At 39.6% G+C, this 20,609-nt stretch overlaps 1 protein-coding gene across 2 annotated transcripts in view; it reads left to right on the top strand.

Annotated features, from left to right (window-relative positions):
* Nucleotides 1–20,609, top strand: part of mecr (mitochondrial trans-2-enoyl-CoA reductase) — a 41,910-nt gene that overhangs the window by 4,359 nt on the left and 16,942 nt on the right. For both annotated transcript variants that reach the window (XM_061946666.2, XM_061946659.2), the window contains exons 2-4: nucleotides 4,092–4,189; nucleotides 15,265–15,396; nucleotides 15,469–15,612. In XM_061946666.2, coding sequence (XP_061802650.2) covers nucleotides 4,092–4,189; nucleotides 15,265–15,396; nucleotides 15,469–15,612 — 374 coding nt within the window. The remainder of the gene's footprint in view (nucleotides 1–4,091; nucleotides 4,190–15,264; nucleotides 15,397–15,468; nucleotides 15,613–20,609) is intronic.

Below are 20,609 nucleotides of genomic sequence, written 5' to 3'. Positions count from 1 at the left end.
ATGTTTAATATAAACAGTGTGCTTTATAACAATTAGGGAGGTTTGTGTCATGTTTGTCCTCCTACAGAAACCATATTAAAACAAAAAATATATTTTTTTCCCCTCAACTTTTTCCATTTTTCATACATTTTTGAAAAAGCTCCAGAGAGCCACTAGGGCGGCGCTAAAGAGCCGCATGCGGCTCTAGAGACGCAGGTTGCCGACCCCTGGTCTAATACCACATGAAAGTGGTTGGTTTTTGGCTTCTTATTTGTCCAGCTTCCATATTCGTTTTTATACACTTTACAAGAAATACATTGGCGGCAAACTCCGTCGCTTGCTAGCTTGCTAGCTTGTTTGCGCTGGCTTTCGGAGACTCTTATTTTGAAAGAGCAGGCGCGATGGAGCGGCACTTTTATTGTGAAGACAGGAACTGTGCAGTCAGTCTTTAGGCTTTTGACGGGATGTACGGTTGAAATAAAAAAGTGTCTTTTTTCCTTCACACTTTTGATTGATTGATTGAAACTTTTATTAGTAGATTGCACAGTACAGTACATATTCCGTACAATTGACCACTAAATGGTAACACCCCAATAAGTTTTTCAACTTGTTTAAGTCAGGTCATGTGACCGCCTGGCTCTGTTTGATTGGTCCAACGTCACCAGTGACTGCATCTGATTGGTGGAACGGAGTGAACGTCACCAGTGACTGTATTTGTTGAAACGCAGGCACTATGAAGGTCTGTCTGACAGACCAAAACAAACAAAGCGTGCATTAACAGATGGATAAAAATTAGTAGCGAGTAGCGAGCTGAACGTAGATAAAAGTAGCGGAGCAAAAGTAGCGTTTCTTCTCTATAAATATACTCAAGTAAAAGTAAAAGTATGTTGCATTAAAACTACTCTTAGAAGTACAATTTATCCCAAAAGTTACTCAAGTAGATGTAACGGAGTAAATGTAGCGCGTTACTACCCACCTCTGCCAAAGACACAATGGCAGTGACGAGAATGGCGGAAGCGGGGATCGAACCTGGAACCCTCAAGTTGCTGGCACGGCCGTTCTACCAACCGAGCCACCAAGCCCCATTTTCCCAACACCGAAACTTACTCGCAGAGTTCTAGCGCCATAGGTGTGCCAGGTGGGTACCTATTTTTGGTCAAAATGCAGCCGTTTCACCGAGTGATGTGCGGATCGATACCAAAATATTGATACCGTTGATACCATATCTTTATGTCTAATATCGATCCTCAAATCAAAGTATTGATACTTTTGATACTTTAGTTCAGGGGTGTCCAAATATTTTCCACTAAGGGCAGGATACTGAAAAGTCAGAGTATGCGGGGGCCATATTGATATTTTTGTATTTAAAAAAAAATGCTAAAAAATATTGTGACTGAGTATGTTATTATTAATTATTAGTTTGAACATTTCAGCTTCTCAAATTTTTTTTTTGCTCTTTTTCTTACATTTTTACTTTAGTTTTTTTTTCCATATAAGAATAGAATAAAAATAATAACATGATTGTGTAACTGCATGACCTAATGTTCGGTAACACATTTAACAGTGTAAAAAAATGGGAGCCATTACCTCCCTGCTTGGCACTCAGCATCAAGGGTTGGAATTGGGGGTTAAATCACCAAAAATGATTCCCGGGCGCGGCCACCGCTGCAGCTCACTGCTCCCCTCACCTCCCAGGAGGTGATCAATCCAATCCACTTTATTTATATAGCACATTTAAACAACATTTTTTTCCAAAGTGCTGCACAACAACATTAAAAACAATATTCAAATATTATCCTTACCTCCACCAATGACTGAATAAAAACAAAAAATAAATAAATATAAAAACAATATAAAAATAAATATGATTAAAAACGATTTTAAAGGGTAACCAATTAAAACAGTAGATAGAAATCTTTTTTTTTTTTTGAACACAGAGGACAAGGGTGATGCAGAGAATAATTTCGCCACACCTAGTGTGTGTGTGACAATCATTGGTACTTTATTAATCCATCCATCCATCCATCCGTTTCTACCGCTTGTCCTTTTCGGGATTGCAGGGGGCGCTGGAGCCTATCTCAGCTGCACACGGGCGGTAGGCGGGGTACACCCTGGACAAGTCGCCACCTCAGTGTTTATTGTGGTTGTTGTAATTTTCCAGATTAATTCATAAATTAGTATTCAATTTTTTAATGAATTTACTAAATTTTGTTTATTTTTAAGGTATATTTTATTTTTTATTTAGAGAGGTTCTAAGGTTTTAGATCATGGGCGTCTAAGCGTTTTCCATCAAGGGCGGCATACTGAAAAGTCAAGTGGTGGGGGGGCATTTTAATATTTTTAATTAATACTATGATTAACACAAAGTGTTAAACATAGAAGATTAATTATTAGCGTACGAATTCCAGGTTTTTCTCACTACATCATATTTAAAAAAAAAAAAAAATTTTTTACTGTTGTTTTTTTTAGATAGATGTGGATGGATGGATATTTTTATTTGAAAATACACAACTTACACGTTAGGTATATTTGCACAAAGTATCAGATCGGTATCGCTGAAACCAGCCTGATTTTTACTTGGTATCGGAAGGGAAAGAAAATCAGTGGTATTGCACATCATTATGTGCAATGGGGACGGCGTGGCGCGGTTGGGAGAGTGTCCGTGCCAGCAACCTCAGGGTTCCTGGTTCAATCCCCATCTACCAACCTCTATCTAGTCACGTCTGTTGTGTCCTTGAGCAAGACACTTCACCCTTGCTCCTGATGGGTGGTGGTTAGGGCCTTGCATGGCAGCTCCCGCCATCGGTATGTGAATGGGTGAATGTGGAAATAGTGTCAAAGCGCTTTGAGTACCGTATTTTCCGCACCATAAGCCGCCCTGGGTTATAAGCCGCGCCTTCAATGAACGGCATATTTCAAAACTTTGTCCACCTATAAGCCGCCCCGTGTTATAAGCCGCATCTAACTGCGCTAAAGGAATGTCAAAAAAACAGTCAGATAGGTCAGTCAAACTTTAATAATATATTAAAAACCAGCGTGATGTGGGCGCGCATGGAGTCGTATATCAACATGGACGGAGCTGCGTGAAAAAAGCCACCCGGCCTCTTCGCGTAAACTTACCTTAACCACTCGCTCATCTTTTCTTCATCCATCCATCCCTTCAAGTTAGCTTTTATGATGACGCCGGCTGGAAAGGTCTCTTGGCAAGGTCTTCCTTTTGAATATCACCATGGGTGGAAGTTTCTGGCCATTAGCATGGCAAGCTAGAACCACAGTGAAGGATGACTTCTCATTCCCTGTGGTGCGAATATTCACCGTACGTGCTCCCGTTGTATCCACAGTGCGGTTCACAGGAATATCAAAAGTCAGTGGAACCTCGTCCATGTTGATAATGTTCTCTGGCCGGATCTTTTTTTCAGCTATCTTGTTTTTACAATATGCACGGAAAGTAGCCAGCTTTTCTTGAAAGTCTTTAGGCAGTTGCTGTGAAATAGTAGTCCGTGTGCGGATGGAGAGATTGCGTCTTTTCATGAACCGGAAACCTGTCGCTTAGTAGGAGCCATTTTGTGGTCTTTACAGATGTAAACACACAAAGGAAATGAAACGTAATATCCGCGCGCTCCTTCTTCTTCTTCTACGCGGGCGGGTGGTTGCTTACAGTAGAAGAAGAAGCGCTTCCTCTTCTATGGGGGCGGGTGCTTACCTTGGCGGTTGCTTGCGTAGAAGAAGAAGCACTTCCTCTTCTACGGGGAAAAAAGATGGCGGCTGTTTACCGTAGTTGCGAGACCGAAACTTTTTGAAAATGAATCTTAATATTAATCCATATATAAAGCGCACCGGGTTATAAGCCGCACTGTCAGCTTTTGAGTAAGTTTGTGGTTTTTAGGTGCGGCTAATAGTGCGGAAAATACGGTACCTTGAATTGAACATTAGTTTCTACAGGAGACACTACAACTTAAGAAAAAAAAATCCTAAACCACAAGAATGGACTTTCAGTTCCTACAATGAGAGAGTAAAAAAGTCTGGGGCGTGCAGTAAACCCTACAAAATATGTGCCAGAATAAAAAGTCTATTGGAACATGTCATGAATGTGAGAATTTTGCAATTGCCAGGTTGGAGGAAGTGGCTCTTCCACCAGTCGGTGCCAAAGACGTTCTGGTTAAAATCCTGGCGTCTCCCATCAACCCTGCTGACATCAACATGATCCAAGGTAATCCTTCCGTCTGTCCCTGCAGGAATTTGAGATATCACATTCGCGCCAATTCAACCAATCACTGCAAAACATGCGTGGCCTCTTAGCTTTGTCCGTTTCCCGCAGCGTCACCGCACATCCTGGCCAATCATTGTCATTTTGGCCTTTCGAATTTGTCTCTGAGCGGCGCTCGAACACGCACGCCAGCTGTCAAATCCAAACTTAGGTTTATTTCTTGTGTAGACAAAGTAGGAACAGTGAGGCTGAACAATGTATTAACTTTTATTGCTGTAGAGCAGACCTGGGCAAAGTAAGGCCCGGGGGCCACATGCGACCCGTTAAAGGGGAACATTATCACAATTTCAGAAGGGTTAAAACCATTAAAAATCAGTTCCCGGTGGCTTATTTTATTTTTCGAAGTTTTTTTCAAAATTTTACCCATCACGCAATATCCCTAAAAAAAGCTTCAAAGTGCCTGATTTTAACCATCGTTATATACACCCGTCCATTTTCCTGTGACGTCACATAGTGAAGCCAACACAAACGAACATGGCGGATAGAACAGCAAGCTATAGCGACATTAGCTCGGATTCAGACTCGGATTTCAGCGGCTTAAGCGATTCTCATTTGTAAAGAATAACATGCTTATTATACAAACAGTATTTGTACACCTTTAACACAGATTTTTATACTGTCTTCAGAGATTCAGTTTTTTTGGTGGTACTCGAAACCTTTCTGGGTACCTGCGAAAGGGTGTTCAGCATGGTTGGAAAAATAGTGACAGAGAATAGAACAAGGATGGACAATTCAACCCTTAACTCAACAATGAGTAGATGAGTGTTATGTGTGTGTATATGTGTAAATAAATGAACACTGAAATTCAAGTATTTCTTTTATTTATATATATATATATATATATATATATATATATATATATATATATATATATATGAAATACTTGACTTGGTGAATTCTAGCTGTAAATATACTCCTACCCTCTTAGCCCCGGCCCAACCAGGCCCCCGCCCCACCCCGACCACGCCCCTCACCCCCCACCTCCCGAAATCGGAGGTCTCAAGGTTGGCAAGTATGGTTTTAGGAGTTAAATGGTGGAACAAGCTCAGTGATGAGTTGAAGACATGTAGTTCTTTGTTAAGGTTTAAGAAAACCTTGAAAAGGTGAAATAATTGAAAATGATCAAATATAGCAACGATTACTTTCATCCCTGTTGATTTTTTTTTAACGATGTTCCAGGCAATCTCATTTTCAGTGAAGGTATAAGATAGGCAAATATAAGCTTTGGCTTCAGCCTATTCCTTTTTCGGTCATTCTTTTTGTGTGTAAATGTGTATTATTGTTAAAGGGGAACATTGTCACAATTTCAGAAGGGTTAAAACCATTAAAAATCAGTTCCCAGTGGCTTATTTTATTTTTCGAAGTTTTTTTCAAAATTTTTACCCATCACGCAATATCCCTAAAAAAAGCTTCAAAGTGCCTGATTTTAACCATCGTTATATACACCCGTCCATTTTCCTGTGACGTCACACAGTGATGCCAACACAAACAAACATGGCGGATAGAACAGCAAGCTATAGCGACATTAGCTCGGATTCAGACTCGGATTTCAGCGGCTTAAGCGATTCTCATTTGTAAAGAATAACATGCTTATTATACAAACAGTATTTGTACACCTTTAACACAGATTTTTATACTGTCTTCAGAGATTCAGTTTTTTTGGTGGTACTCGAAACCTTTCTGGGTACCTGCGAAAGGGTGTTCAGCATGGTTAGAAAAATAGTGACAGAGAATAGAACAAAGATGGACAATTCAACCCTTAACTCAACAATGAGTAGATGAGTGTTATGGGTGTGTATATGTGTAAATAAATGAACACTGAAATTCAAGTATTTCTTTTATTTATATATATATATATATATGTATATATATATATATATATATATATATATATATATATATATATATATATATATATATATATATATGAAATACTTGACTTGGTGAATTCTAGCTGTAAATATACTCCTACCCTCTTAGCCCCGCCCCCAACCACGTCTCCGCCCCACCCCGACCACGCCCCTCACCCCCCACCTCCCGAAATCGGAGGTCTCAAGGTTGGCAAGTATGGTTTTAGGAGTTAAATGGTGGAACAAGCTCAGTGATGAGTTGAAGACATGTAGTTCTTTGTTAAGGTTTAAGAAAACCTTGAAAAGGTGAAATAATTGAAAATGATCAAATATAGCAACGATTACTTTCATCCCTGTTGATTTTTTTTTAACGATGTTCCAGGCAATTTCATTTTCAGTGAAGGTATAAGATAGGCAAATATAAGCTTTGGCTTCAGCCTATTCCTTTTTCGGTCATTCTTTTTGTGTGTAAATGTGTATGATTGTTAAAGGGGAACATTATCACAATTTCAGAAGGGTTAAAACCATTAAAAATCAGTTCCCAGTGGCTTATTTTATTTTTCGAAGTTTTTTTTCAAAATTTTTACCCATCACGCAATATCCCTAAAAAAAGCTTCAAAGTGCCTGATTTTAACCATCGTTATATACACCCGTCCATTTTCCTGTGACGTCACATAGTGATGCCGATACAAACAAACATGGCGGATAGAACAGCAAGCTATAGCGACATTAGCTCGGATTCAGACTCGGATTTCAGCGGCTTAAGCGATTCAACAGATTACGCATGTATTGAAACGGATGGTTGTAGTGTGGAGGCAGGTAGCGAAAACCAAATTGAAGAAGAAACTGAAGCTATTGAGCCATATCGGTTTGAACCGTATGCAAGCGAAACCGAGGAAAACGACACGACAGCCAGCGACACGGGAGAAAGCGAGGACGAATTGGGCGATCGCCTTCTAACCAACGATTGGTATGTGTTTGTTTGGCATTAAAGGAAACTAACAACTATGAACTAGGTTTATAGCATATGAAATACATTTGGCAACAACATGCACTTTGAGCGCGCTAAGAACATATATCTTTTCACGATTTCAGCACTCAGGTTAACCATACCTAAATAGACACAAAATACTGCATTACACAAGACTACCCGAATGTACTCGAATGATTGAAAAAAATAAATGTTTTCAAGCTAAATTATTGGTAAACACAGTTTATGTATAATAATTTACGTAAAACCGCGACTAATGAATAAAGTTTTCATCAATTAATATATTCTGTAGACATACCCTCATCCGCTCTCTTTTCCTGAAAGCTGATCTGTCCAGTTTTGGAGTTGATGTCAGCAGGCCAGGGAAGCTAGGGTCGATATTCTTCTCTTGATCATCTTCGGTTCATTCTTGCCATCTCTGTCGTAGCATAGCTTTCGTCGGTAAAGTGAGCGGAACAAACGACCGGCACCCTCGTATTTTGAACAAATTTCGTCCAATTTCTTGCCACTTTCGCATCTTTGGGCCACTGGTGCAACTTGAATCCGTCCCTGTTTGTGTTGTTACACCCTCCGACAACACACCGACGAAAGTGAGAAAATGGTGGATTGCTTCCCGATGTGACGTCACAACGTGAGCGAATAATAGAAAGGCGTTTAATTCGCCAAAATTCACCCATTTAGAGTTCGGAAATCGGTTAAAAAAATATATGGTCTTTTTTCTGCAACATCAAGGTATATATTGACGCTTACATAGGTCTGGTGATAATGTTCCCCTTTAAGCTTTTCAATCTGGCCCGCCAGACATTCCCAAGTAATTTTTTTAGATGTTTAAAGGGGAACATTATCACAATTTCAGAAGGGTTAAAACCATTAAAAATCAGTTCCAAGTTGTTTTCCAAATTTTACCCATCATGCAATATCCCTAAAAAAAGCTTCAAAGTGCCTGATTTTAACCATCGTTATATACACCCGTCCATTTTCCTGTGACATCACATAGTGATGCCGATACAAACAAACATGGCGGATAGAACAGCAAGCTATAGCGACATTAGCTCGGATTCAGACTCGGATTTCAGCGGCTTAAGCGATTCAACAGATTACCATACCTGCCAACTACTCCGGTTTTCCCGTAATTAGTACGGTTTTCATCAACCTATTCCGGGTTACGGTTGCAGTGATAAAAAACACGGTTTTTCATTAATTAAAAAAAAAATTTTTTTTTAAATGCGCGAGGCTATTTATAGCACCGCTGCCAAGCACGAGGCACCAGTTGCCATTGTTTCCAAACGAGCGAACGATCATGGAATCAGCCGGAGAAAAATCGCAAACGAGTCTTAAAGCGAAAAGAAAACTGCAGTCATTCCGTGAAGAATATTCAAAAGCCTATCCGGGAATAATTATCCGTTCCAAAAAGGGTGAAAACTACGCGAATTGCACCTTGTGCAGACAAGATTTTTCGATCGGACACGGAGGAATTAGCGATGTAAAAGACCACGTTGGGACAAAAAAACACAAGTCTAATGCCGTTGCTAGCGATACAAGTGGAAAACTTTCAACGTTTTTCGGATTTTAGCCACAAAAAGGTAATGACACCAATGTTATCTATTGGAATTGTTTAGTACTGTTATACTGTTAAAAGTGTTTATATTATTTATGCTTTCAAGTCCAAGTTGAAGAAATCTTGTTAAATGTTGACAGCATAACTACCAAAATACAGAAGTATGTCCTTAATATTTTTGCAGTGCTATTTCTGTTGAAAAGTTCAAATGATTACATTAGAGATGTGATGTGCCACTTTTCAAGTGTCTGATGGCTTCAATTAATTTTCATTAATTTTTCATATTTTGAATTCTTTTGAAAGGCTTACAAAAAAACTACATTTGAATTGTAATTCCATGCTATTGACAGGACTATTAATTTTAATGAAGTTAGCTTACCGTGTTTACAGTATGATAATTGTGATAGAAATGTGAATTTTAGGCACAGAATATTTTTTACAATTGAACAAGGCAGTAGATTATACAAGCTTGGACAGAAAGTTAATAATGACACCAATTTTTTTTTTAATGGAATTGTTTAGTACTGTTTTACCATTTGTTTACTGTAAAAAGTGTTTATACTTTCAATGAACAAATTGAAGTCTTGTGAAAGGTTGACAGGATAACTGGCATTAACTGTCAAAATCATTTCAAACTATTGAAGTTAGCTTACAGAATAAACATGTCAATCAACCCATATGATTTTTGCTGTAATATTTTTGTTTTGAAAAGTCACTGTGACTGATAGAAAAGTGATGGTTTTAGCAACATTTTAACCTGTCTGAATGCTAATAATCATTTTGCGTCGGGGGGCGAAGCCTGAACCCCCCACCAGGACTTTGTCCTGGACCTACAGGGGCCTGCGGCCCCTGGACCCTGGCTACTAGGTTTTTCTGATTTCAAAAGTTGGCAGGTATGGATTACGCATGTATTGAAACGGATGGTTGTAGTGTGGAGGCAGGTAGCGAAAACCAAATTGAAGAAGAAACTGAAGCTATTGAGCCATATCGGTTTGAACCGTATGCAAGCGAAACCGAGGAAAACGACACAACAGCCAGCGACACGGGAGAAAGCGAGGACGAATTCGGCGATCGCCTTCTAACCAACGATTGGTATGTGTTTGTTTGGCATTAAAGGAAACTAACAACTATGAACTAGGTTTACAGCATATGAAATACATTTGGCAACAACATGCACTTTGAGCGCGCTAAGAACATATATTTTTTCACGATTTCAGCACTCAGGTTAACCATACCTAAATAGACACAAAATACTGCATTACACAAGACTACGCGAATGTACTCGAATGATTGGAAAAAAAAAAAAAAAGTTTTTAAGCTAAATTATTGGTAAACACAGTTTATGTATAATAATTTACGTAAAACCGCGAGTAATGAATAAAGTTTTCATCAATTAATATATTCTGTAGACATACCCTCATCCGCTCTCTTTTCCTGAAAGCTGATCTGTCCAGTTTTGGAGTTGATGTCAGCAGGCCAGGGAAGCTAGGGTCGATATTCTTCTCTTGATCATCTTCGGTTCATTCTTGCCATCTCTGTCGTAGCATAGCTTTCGTCGGTAAAGTGTGCGGAACAAACGACCGGCACCCTCGTATTTTGAACAAATTTCGTCCAATTTCTTGCCACTTTGGCATCTTTGGGCCACTGGTGCAACTTGAATCCGTCCCTGTTCGTGTTGTTACACCCTCCAACAACACACCGACGAAAGTGAGAAAATGGCGGATTGCTTCCCGATGTGACGTCACAACGTGACGTCATCACTCCGAGAGCGAATAATAGAAAGGCGTTTAATTCGCCAAAATTCACCCATTTAGAGTTCGGAAATCGGTTAAAAAAATATATGGTCTTTTTTCTGCAACATCAAGGTATTTATTGACGCTTACATAGGTCTGCTGATAATGTTCCCCTTTAAGCTTTTCAATCTATCCCGCCGGACATTCCCAAGTAATTTTTTTAGATGTTTAAGATGGAAAGTGTAGCTGCCATTATGATGTGCAGTGATGTTTTAAAATGACCGTAAGTCTTGAACTATACAAAGTATTTCAATGCTTGGAATCTGTGCTTATGGACAGAGGTGGGTAGTAACGCGCTACATTTACTCCGTTACATCTACTTGAGTAACTTTTGGGATAAATTGTACTTCTAAGAGTAGTTTTAATGCAACATACTTTTACTTTTACTTGAGTATATTTATAGAGAAGAAACGCTACTTTTACTCCGCTACTTTTATCTACATTCAGCTCGCTACTAATTTTGATCCATCTGTTAATGCACGCTTTGTTTGTTTTGGTCTGTCAGACAGACCTTCATAGTGCCTGCGTTTCAACAAATACAGTCACTGGTGACGTTCACGCCGTTCCACCAATCAGATGCAGTCACTGGTGACGTTGGACCAATCAAACAGAGCCAGGCGGTCACATGACCTGACTTAAACAAGTTGAAAAACTTATTGGGGTGTTACCATTTAGTGGTCAATTGTACGGAATATATACTGTACTGTGCAATCTACTAATAAAAGTTTCAATCAATCAATCAAAAGTGTGAAGGAAAAAAGACCCTTTTTTATTTCAACCGTACAACCCGTCAAAAGCCTAAAGACTGACTGCACAGTTCCTGTCTTCACAATAAAAGTGCCGCTCCATCGCGCCTGCGCTTTCAAAACAAGAGTCTCCGAAAGCCAGCGCAAACAAGCTAGCAAGCTACGGAGTTTGCCGCCAATGTATTTCTTGTAAAGTGTATAAAAACGAATATGGAAGCTGGACAAATAAGATGCCAAAAACCAACCACTTTCATGTGGTATTAGACAGAAAGGAGGAACTTTTTTTCTCCTCCATTTGAAAACGTGGACGCTATCAGCACTACTGTCTGATTACAATCAATGCAAGTCATCAGAATCAGGTAATACACCAACTTATATTCTTGTCTTCATGAAAGAAAGGAATCTATATGTGTTAAACATGCATGTATATTCATTAAAACACCTTTAACATGTAAACAAAAATGGCAAAATAAATAAATATAAATTATATACTGTATATATATGTGTGTGTGTATATATATATATATATATATATATATATATATATATATATATATATATATATATATATATAAATAAATGTGTGTGTGTATATATATATATATATATATATATATATATATATATATATATATATATATGTGTGTGTATATATGTGTATGTGTGTGTGTATATATATATATATATATATATATATATATATATATGTATATATATATGTGTGTGTGTGTGTGTATATATATATATATATATATATATATATATATATATATATATATATGATATGTGTGTGTATGTTACTCATCAGTTACTCAGTACTTGAGTAGTTTTTTCACAACATACTTTTTACTTTTACTCAAGTAAATATTTGGGTGACTACTCCTTACTTTTACTTGAGTAATAAATCTCTAAAGTAACAGTACTCTTACTTGAGTACAATTTCTGGCTACTCTACGCACCTCTGCTTATGGATGATATACCAGTTACTATGGTAATCTAATTAGTTACTATGGTTATCTAATTAGTTACTATGGTAATCTACGTCACAGCAGCTCAGACGAGGCACCAAGCAGTGTGGGTGGGAAGCGGTTCCACAGACGCTGAAGGAGATTTTCACTGATCATCCATCACACACAGAGCTATTTTAAAGCAATGTTAAAAGGATAAAGCCATTGTTTACAAATTTTGGTAAATAAATAACCATAAAACGTATATTTTGTTGTTTTCTTACTGTACCGAAAATTAACCGAACCGTGACCTCTAAACCGAGGTACGTACTGAACCGAAATTCTTGTGTACCGTTACACCCTTACAATGTACAGGAGTCAAAAAAAAAATGTATTTGAGAAAATCGGGATTCTCAGTTGTAACGATTCCTCATGGGTTTATAGAAAACTATTTAAAAAAATGTTTTTTTATAAATCTGTCCTGTCTTGGGGTTAGGGTACTCGGGAAAAACATATACCAGGGGTCGGCAACCCGCGGCTCTAATTTAGCGCCGCCCTAGTGGCTCTCTGGAGCTTTTTCAGAAATGTATGAAAAATGGAAAAAGTTGAGGGGAAAAAAAAAGAAGTTTTGTTTTAATATGGTTTCTGTAGGAGGACAAACATGACACAAACCTCCCTAATTGTTATAAAGCACACTGTTTATATTAAACATGCTTCACTGATTCGAGTATTTGGCGAGCGCCGTTTTGTCCTACTAATTTTGGCAGTCCTTGAACTCACCTTAGTTTGTTTACATGTATATCTTTCTCCGACTTTCTAGGACGTGTTTTATGCCACTTCTTTTTCTGTCTCATGTTGTCCACCAAACTTTTAACGTTGTGCCTGAAAGGTGAGTTTTGTTGATGTTATTGACTTGTGTGGAGTGCTAATCAGACATATTTGGTCACTGCATGACTGCGAGCTAATCGATGCTAACAGGCTATTTAGGCTAGCTACAGGTAAAAGCCAGTAAATTAGAATATTTTGGAAAAACTTGATTTATTTCAGTAATTGCATTCAAAAGGTGTAACTTGTACATTATATTTATTCATTGCACACAGACTGATGCATTCAAATGTTTATTTCATTTAATTTTGATGATTTGAAGTGGCAACAAATGAAAATCCAAAATTCCGTGTGTCACAAAATTAGAATATTACTTAAGGCTAATACAAAAAAGGGATTTTTAGAAATGTTGGCCAACTGAAAAGTATGAAAATGAAAAATATGAGCATGTACAATACTCAATACTTGGTTGGAGCTCCTTTTGCCTCAATTACTGCGTTAATGCGGCGTGGCATGGAGTCGATGAGTTTCTGGCACTGCTCAGGTGTTATGAGAGCCCAGGTTGCTCTGATAGTGGCCTTCTTGCATCTTCCTTTTCACAATACCCCACAGATTTTCTATGGGGCTAAGGTCAGGGGAGTTGGCGGGCCAATTTAGAACAGAAATACCATGGTCCGTTAACCAGGCACGGGTAGATTTTGCGCTGTGTGCAGGCGCCAAGTCCTGTTGGAACTTGAAATCTCCATCTCCATAGAGCAGGTCAGCAGCAGGAAGCATGAAGTGCTCTAAAACTTGCTGGTAGACGGCTGCGTTGACCCTGGATCTCAGGAAACAGAGTGGACCAACACCAGCAGATGACATGGCACCCCAAACCATCACCCAACCATGCAAATTTTGCATTTCCTTTGGAAATCGAGGTCCCAGAGTCTGGAGGAAGACAGGAGAGGCACAGGATCCACGTTGCCTGAAGTCTAGTGTAAAGTTTCCACCATCAGTGATGGTTTGGGGTGCCATGTCATCTGCTGGTGTCGGTCCACTCTGTTTCCTGAGATCCAGGGTCAACGCAGCCGTCTACCAGCAAGTTTTAGAGCACTTCATGCTTCCTGCTGCTGACCTGCTCTATGGAGATGGAGATTTCAAGTTCCAACAGGACTTGGCGCCTGCACACAGCGCAAAATCTACCCGTGCCTGGTTTACGGACCATGGTATTTCTGTTCTAAATTGGCCCGCCAACTCCCCTGACCTTAGCCCCATAGAAAATCTGTGGGGTATTGTGAAAAGGAAGATGCAGAATGCCAGACCCAAAAACGCAGAAGAGTTGAAGGCCACTATCAGAGCAACCTGGGCTCTCATAACACCTGAGCAGTGCCAGAAACTCATCGACTCCATGCCACGCCGCATTAACGCAGTAATTGAGGCAAAAGGAGCTCCAACCAAGTATTGAGTATTGTACATGCTCATATTTTTCATTTTCATACTTTTCAGTTGGCCAACATTTCTAAAAATCCCTTTTTTGTATTAGCCTTAAGTAATATTCTAATTTTGTGACACACGGAATTTTGGATTTTCATTTGTTGCCACTTCAAATCATCAAAATTAAATGAAATAAACATTTGATTGCATCAGTCTGTGTGCAATGAATAAATATAATGTACAAGTTACACCTTTTGAATGCAATTACTGAAATAAATCAAGTTTTTCAAAATATTCTAATTTACTGGCTTTTACCTGTATATGTACATATTGCATCATAATGCCTCATTTGTAGCTATATTTGAGGTCATTTAGTTTCCTTTAAGTCATATTAATTCAATTTATATGTCATGACACACTATCTGTATGTAATATGGCTTTTAATTTTTTGCGGCTCCAGACAGATTTGTTTTTGTATTTTTGGTCCAATATGGCTCTTTCAACATTTTGGGTTGCCGACCCCTGACATATACCGTATTTTTCGGACTATAAGTCGCAGTTTTTTTTCATAGTTTGGCCGGGCTCCAGTGCGACTTATACATGTTTTTTTTCCTTTTTTATTATGCATTTTCGGCAGGTGCGACTTATATTCCGGTGCGACTTATACTCCGAAAAATACAGTAGTTGATGTAGATGCCCATATCTGCTGTAAAGATTTACTTTAGAAAATAAATGTGTGAGATACTTCTCTTGCTGCCTTATTTTTATTTTACTTTATTAAATGTTTGGGTAGAATATTAATTAAAAAAATAAATAAAAAAACCAGCAACCTATTATTCACTGTTTGACACACGTGAATAGCACAAACATTGACAGTATTCTGTGCTTTTTTCAGGGACGTACGCCATCCTCCCCGAACTCCCTGCTGTTGGCGGCAACGAGGGCGTGGGCCAGGTAGTGGAGGTGGGCAGCCAGGTGACGTCTCTCCAAATCGGAGACCGGGTCATCCCCAAAGATGCCAGTCTGGGTAAACGATCGAACCTGTAGTGAGACTATCTGCGTAAATGGCGTCTTTCTAGTGTGTTGATGTGTGTAAAAGGGATGTGGAGGACCGCCGCCGTGGTGAAGGAAGACGCTGTCATCTCAGTGCCCAATGACATTCCCGTCTTGTGTGCCGCCACGCTGGGCGTGAACCCCTGCACGGCGTTACGAATGCTGTCGGACTTTGAGCGCCTCAAGCCAGGTACGCAAAAGACAGGGATGTAGTCAGACCAAACCATATAGTGAAGTGCAATGACTTTTACATCAAAGATGGCTTTGGAGTTTTTTTTTCTTTTTTTTCCTAACTTAAAGTACAGGGTGATTCAAAAAGAATATGATCACTAGATATTTTAAAAATGAAAAACAATAGAAACCCTAGCTTGAACACATGTGTTGTACATAACTTTTGAGTATTCATTTCATGCCTTCTAGAGATGCGCGGATAGGCAATTATTTCATCCGCAACCGCATCAGAAAGTCGTCAACCATCCGCCATCCATAACATTTGATCAGAACTGCACCCGCCCGCACCCGCCCGTTGTTATATATCTAATATAGACGATGCAAGGCATTAGTGAGGTTATAAAGCTTTTGCCTGTTAAAGAAAGGAGACTGATCCAATGCAGCACAGACATTCGCGTGCCACGCTGTCACGACCCAGACGCACACCAGTGCGCAATCATATGGGAGCCGCGCTGAGCGCACCTCCAAGCGCGTCTCGCTGCCGGCGACGGCCGGGTATGTGCCCGACGCTCCAGCGCCATCCATTTTCAGGGCTAGTTGATTCGGCAGGTGGGTTGTTACACACTCCTTAGCGGGTTCCGACTTCCATGGCCACCGTCCTGCTGTCTATATCAACCAGGGTGAGCCCCACCCCTTTCGTGAGCGCACTGCGCGCGGAGTGACCCCTGTTACGCGCCCCCGGCAACAGGGGTGGCGGGCAGGTAAGCTGCGCGGGCGGAGCGTGCGGAGTGACCCCTGTTACGAGCCACGGGGGTGGCGGGCAGGTAAGCTGCTTACCTGCTGCGCGTGACGCCGGCCGCGGCGAAGGCGGACGAGGCGGGGTGTCTGTGCGGTGGGCGCGGTGGTGACCCTGGACGTGCGTCGGGCCCTTCTCGCGGATCGCCTCAGCTACGGCTCCCGGTGGGGCCCTCTCGGGGGAAGGGGCCTCGGTCCCGGACCCGGCGAGGCGTCCCTTCTCCGCTCCGTAAAAGTGTCCATCTCTTTTTTTTTTCTTCTTCTGTTGTGGCATATGCTGCAGGTGCCTGCTCGTTTTTCGTATGTGGGTAACAACATTTAAGTACCGAATTTTCCGCACCATAAGGCGCCCTGGGTTAAAAGCCGCGCCTTCAATGAACGGCATATTTAAAAACTTTGTCCACCTATAAGCCGCCCGGTGTTGTAAGCCGCATCTAACTGCGCTAAAGGAATGTCAAAAAAACAGTCAGATAGGTCAGTCAAACTTTAATAATATATTAAAAACCAGCGTTCTAACAACTCTGTTCACTCCCAAAATGTACGCAAATGTGCAATCACAAACATACGTATATCAACATGGACGGAGCTGCGTGAAAAAAGCCACCCGGCCTCTTCGCGTAAACTTAAACTTACCTTAACCACTCGCTCATCTTTTCTTCATCCATCCATCCCTTCGAGTTAGCTTTTATGATGACGCCGGCTGGAAAGGTCTCTTTTGGCAAGGTCTTCCTTTTGAATATCACCATGGGTGGAAGTTTCTGGCCATTAGCATGGCAAGCTAGAACCACAGTGAAGGATGACTTCTCATTCCCTGTGGTGCGAATATTCACCGTACGTGCTCCCGTTGTATCCACAGTGCGGTTCACAGGAATATCAGTTGCTGTGAAATAGTAATCCGTGTGCGGATGGAGAGATTGTGTCTTTTCATGAACCGGATCCTTGTCGCTTAGTAGGAGCCATTTTGTGGCGCTTTTTCTTCTTCTACGCGGGCGGGTGGTTGCTTACAGTAGAAGAAGAAGCGCTTCCTGTTCTATGGGGATGGGTGCTTACCTTGGCGGTTGCTTGCGTAGAAGAAGAAGCGCTTCCTGTTCTACCGGGAAAAAAGATGGCGGCTGTTTACCGTAGTTGCGAGATCGAAACCTTATGAAAATGAATCGTAATATTAATCCATATATAAAGCGCACCGGGTTAAAAGCCGCACTGTCAGCTTTTGAGTAAATTTGTGGTTTTTAGGTGCGGCTAATAGTGCGGAAAATACGGTATGTATATATATTTCCGAATTGGTTTAACTGCCACCCGCCTGAATCTATTTAAAATCTTTTTTTTTTTTTTTTCAACCGCCCGACCCGACCCGCGGATAAAATCTAATTTTTTTTAATTTCATCCGCCCGATCCGCAGATAATCCGCGGACTCCGCGGTTGTGCCCGCAAACCGCGCATCTCTAATGCCTTCTGTTGAGTCGCCATTTTGAGGGTAAATAAACACGTGGTCTTCCTACAATTGAACGGTACCGAAAGGATTACTTGACCACAACGGTGAAATTGTAACACAACAAAACTTGGATAACTCCTGTATCAAATGACCATTGATTCAGCCTGTTATAATGCTTTAGAACCGAATAAATGCATGATGATTTTGGCGTATTCTTTTTTAATCACCCTGTACTAGTAGAGTGGAAAAACAATTTGCCTCTAAATAGAAGCTATTTTCATATATATATATATATATATATATATATATATATATATATATATATATATATATATATATATATATGCTGCCCACTGCTCCCCTCACCTCCCAGGGGGTGAGCAAGGGGATGGGTCAAATGCAGAGGACAAATTTCACCACACCTAGTGTGTGTGTGACAATCATTGGTACTTTAACTTAACTTTAACTTTACACATACAAACTGTAGCACACAAAAAAGCACATTTAATAAAAAAAAACGTTATTATGGTCTTACCTTTACTTATAAGTGCGGGAACAGTGGTGTTCGTGTTGGAGGAGTTGTGAATGAATGAAATATGAAATCCATGCTGCAGTCTGCAGGTGTACCTAATGTTGTGTCCCTGCAGTCGTTCACGGCTCCTCCGGCGCGAGCAATGTTGTTTTTGCACTTTTTGGCTTCTTGTTAAGTGACTTTTTTTGGGTGGATTCGGTCTTGCACGTGGAGGGTTTGGGTGTGGGCTTTGGTTGGTGTGGCACTCCCGTCGGGGGGGTGCATTCTGCGGCGGAGATGCAATAACCGGCACCAGGAGGCGGGACTACGCGAGCCTCACACAGTGTGTCTTCGCAGCAGTTTTATGATTGCTCAGCACAAGAAATACGTTACACACATACAGTTGTTGACAAAATACACTGTACATTATATACCTCAGCTAACTAAACTATGGAAATGTATAATATAATTCATATAGCAATACAGTCTCACTGCACAGCAGGCCAGCAGTTAGCCGAGTCCGCAATCCATGTTGAGGCACTGAGTGACGTGCCTCAACTGGCTGCTGATCACCGCACCGTCTCTTCTCAGTATTTGAACGGCAAATGTGAAAATTCAGCGATTTTGAATAAAAATAATCTAAAACTGGTGAAGTTAAATGGAAAATAACTTTATAGTATAATCACTTGATACATTTAACAATTTAATTAATTTTTTTTCTTTTTACATTTTTTTTTTTCCATGATGGCAGGTGAGGCCCCGCCTCACCTGCCTCCAGTTACCGCACGTCACTGATATATATGTATATATATATATATATATATATATATATATATCAGTATATATATATATATGACACCAAAAGACTTACAAAGTTTGCGAGTAAATATCCCTAACCAAGCAAACTTTTGTGAGAGCCAGCAACGATTACTTTGGGAAAAATTATGATCCAGAACCATATATTTTTGAACTCGAACACAAAGAGGATGAGCAATAATTTTTTAGAAGCCGAGGGCTAAACGAGTGCAGCTTTATTTGTGGAAAAACAATTTGCCTCTAAATAGAAGCTATATATATATATATACATGTATGTATGTATGTATGTATATGTATGTATATATATATATATATATATATATGATTTATGACACCAAAAGACTTACAAAGTTTGCGAGTAAATATCCCTGACCAAGCAAACTTTTGTGAGAGCCAGCAACGATTACTTTGGGAAAAATTATGATCCAGAACCATATATTTTTGAACTCGAACACAAAGAGGATGAGCAATAATTTTTTAGAAGACGAGGGCTAAACGAGTGCAGCTTTATTTGTGGAAAAACAATTTGCCTCTAAATAGAAGCTATATATATATATATATATATATGTATATATATACATGTATGTATGTATGTATGTATGTATGTATGTATATGTATGTATATATATATATATATGTGTATATATATATATATATATATATATATATATATATATATATATATATATGATTTATGACACCAAAAGACTTACAAAGTTTGCGAGTAAATATCCCTAACCAAGCAAACTTTTGTGAGAGCCAGCAACGATTACTTTGGGAAAAATTATGATCCAGAACCATATATTTTTGAACCCGAACACAAAGAGGACGAGCAATAATTTTTTAGAAGCCGAGGGCTAAACGGATGCAGCTTTATTGAAACACTGTAGCATCAGCAGCATTGCTAGTTGCTAAACATACAAACTAACCAAAACAAACACTATAATATTTTCCACTCTCGCTGGGATGCCGACCGACGGGACGCTCAGATAATTCCGTTTAGATGTCATAAAAATGGAGTCTCTCAGTAAATTTTTGGGGTCGCACTTTTTTGTAACCGTTTTGAAACAAATGATAAATGTATGCATTGTCCTGTTATATCTCACATTCTATATTGTGTTTTGGAAAAAGGTCGTCATAAACATTACTTAATTCATTAAAAAAAATGATACAAAAGAAAACACATTTGTATGCATATGTACATTTATTCAGTTATAAACATTCATTCACTTTCTTCTTTCTTTCATGGATCTAAACTTTACCGCTGCTGGTATTTTTTTCTATATTTTTATTGTAAATATTTTCAGAATGTGTTTGTTCTATTTTTGGCCAAATTTAAGACAAAGAAATCAATCGGAAATTGTCTTTATTTTTTTGTTTTAATACCATGATTTTAATAGCCCGGCCCGCGTGTGCACAGATTTTCCTCCCATGCCGCCCCTGAGCTAAAGAACCCATCCAC

The sequence above is a fragment of the Nerophis lumbriciformis genome, linkage group LG04, assembly GCF_033978685.3.
Source record: "Nerophis lumbriciformis linkage group LG04, RoL_Nlum_v2.1, whole genome shotgun sequence".
In the NCBI taxonomy this organism is placed as follows: Eukaryota; Metazoa; Chordata; class Actinopteri; order Syngnathiformes; family Syngnathidae; genus Nerophis; species Nerophis lumbriciformis.
Note: the sequence above shows the minus strand (reverse complement) of the source record. Positions and strands in the feature narration are given on the sequence as shown.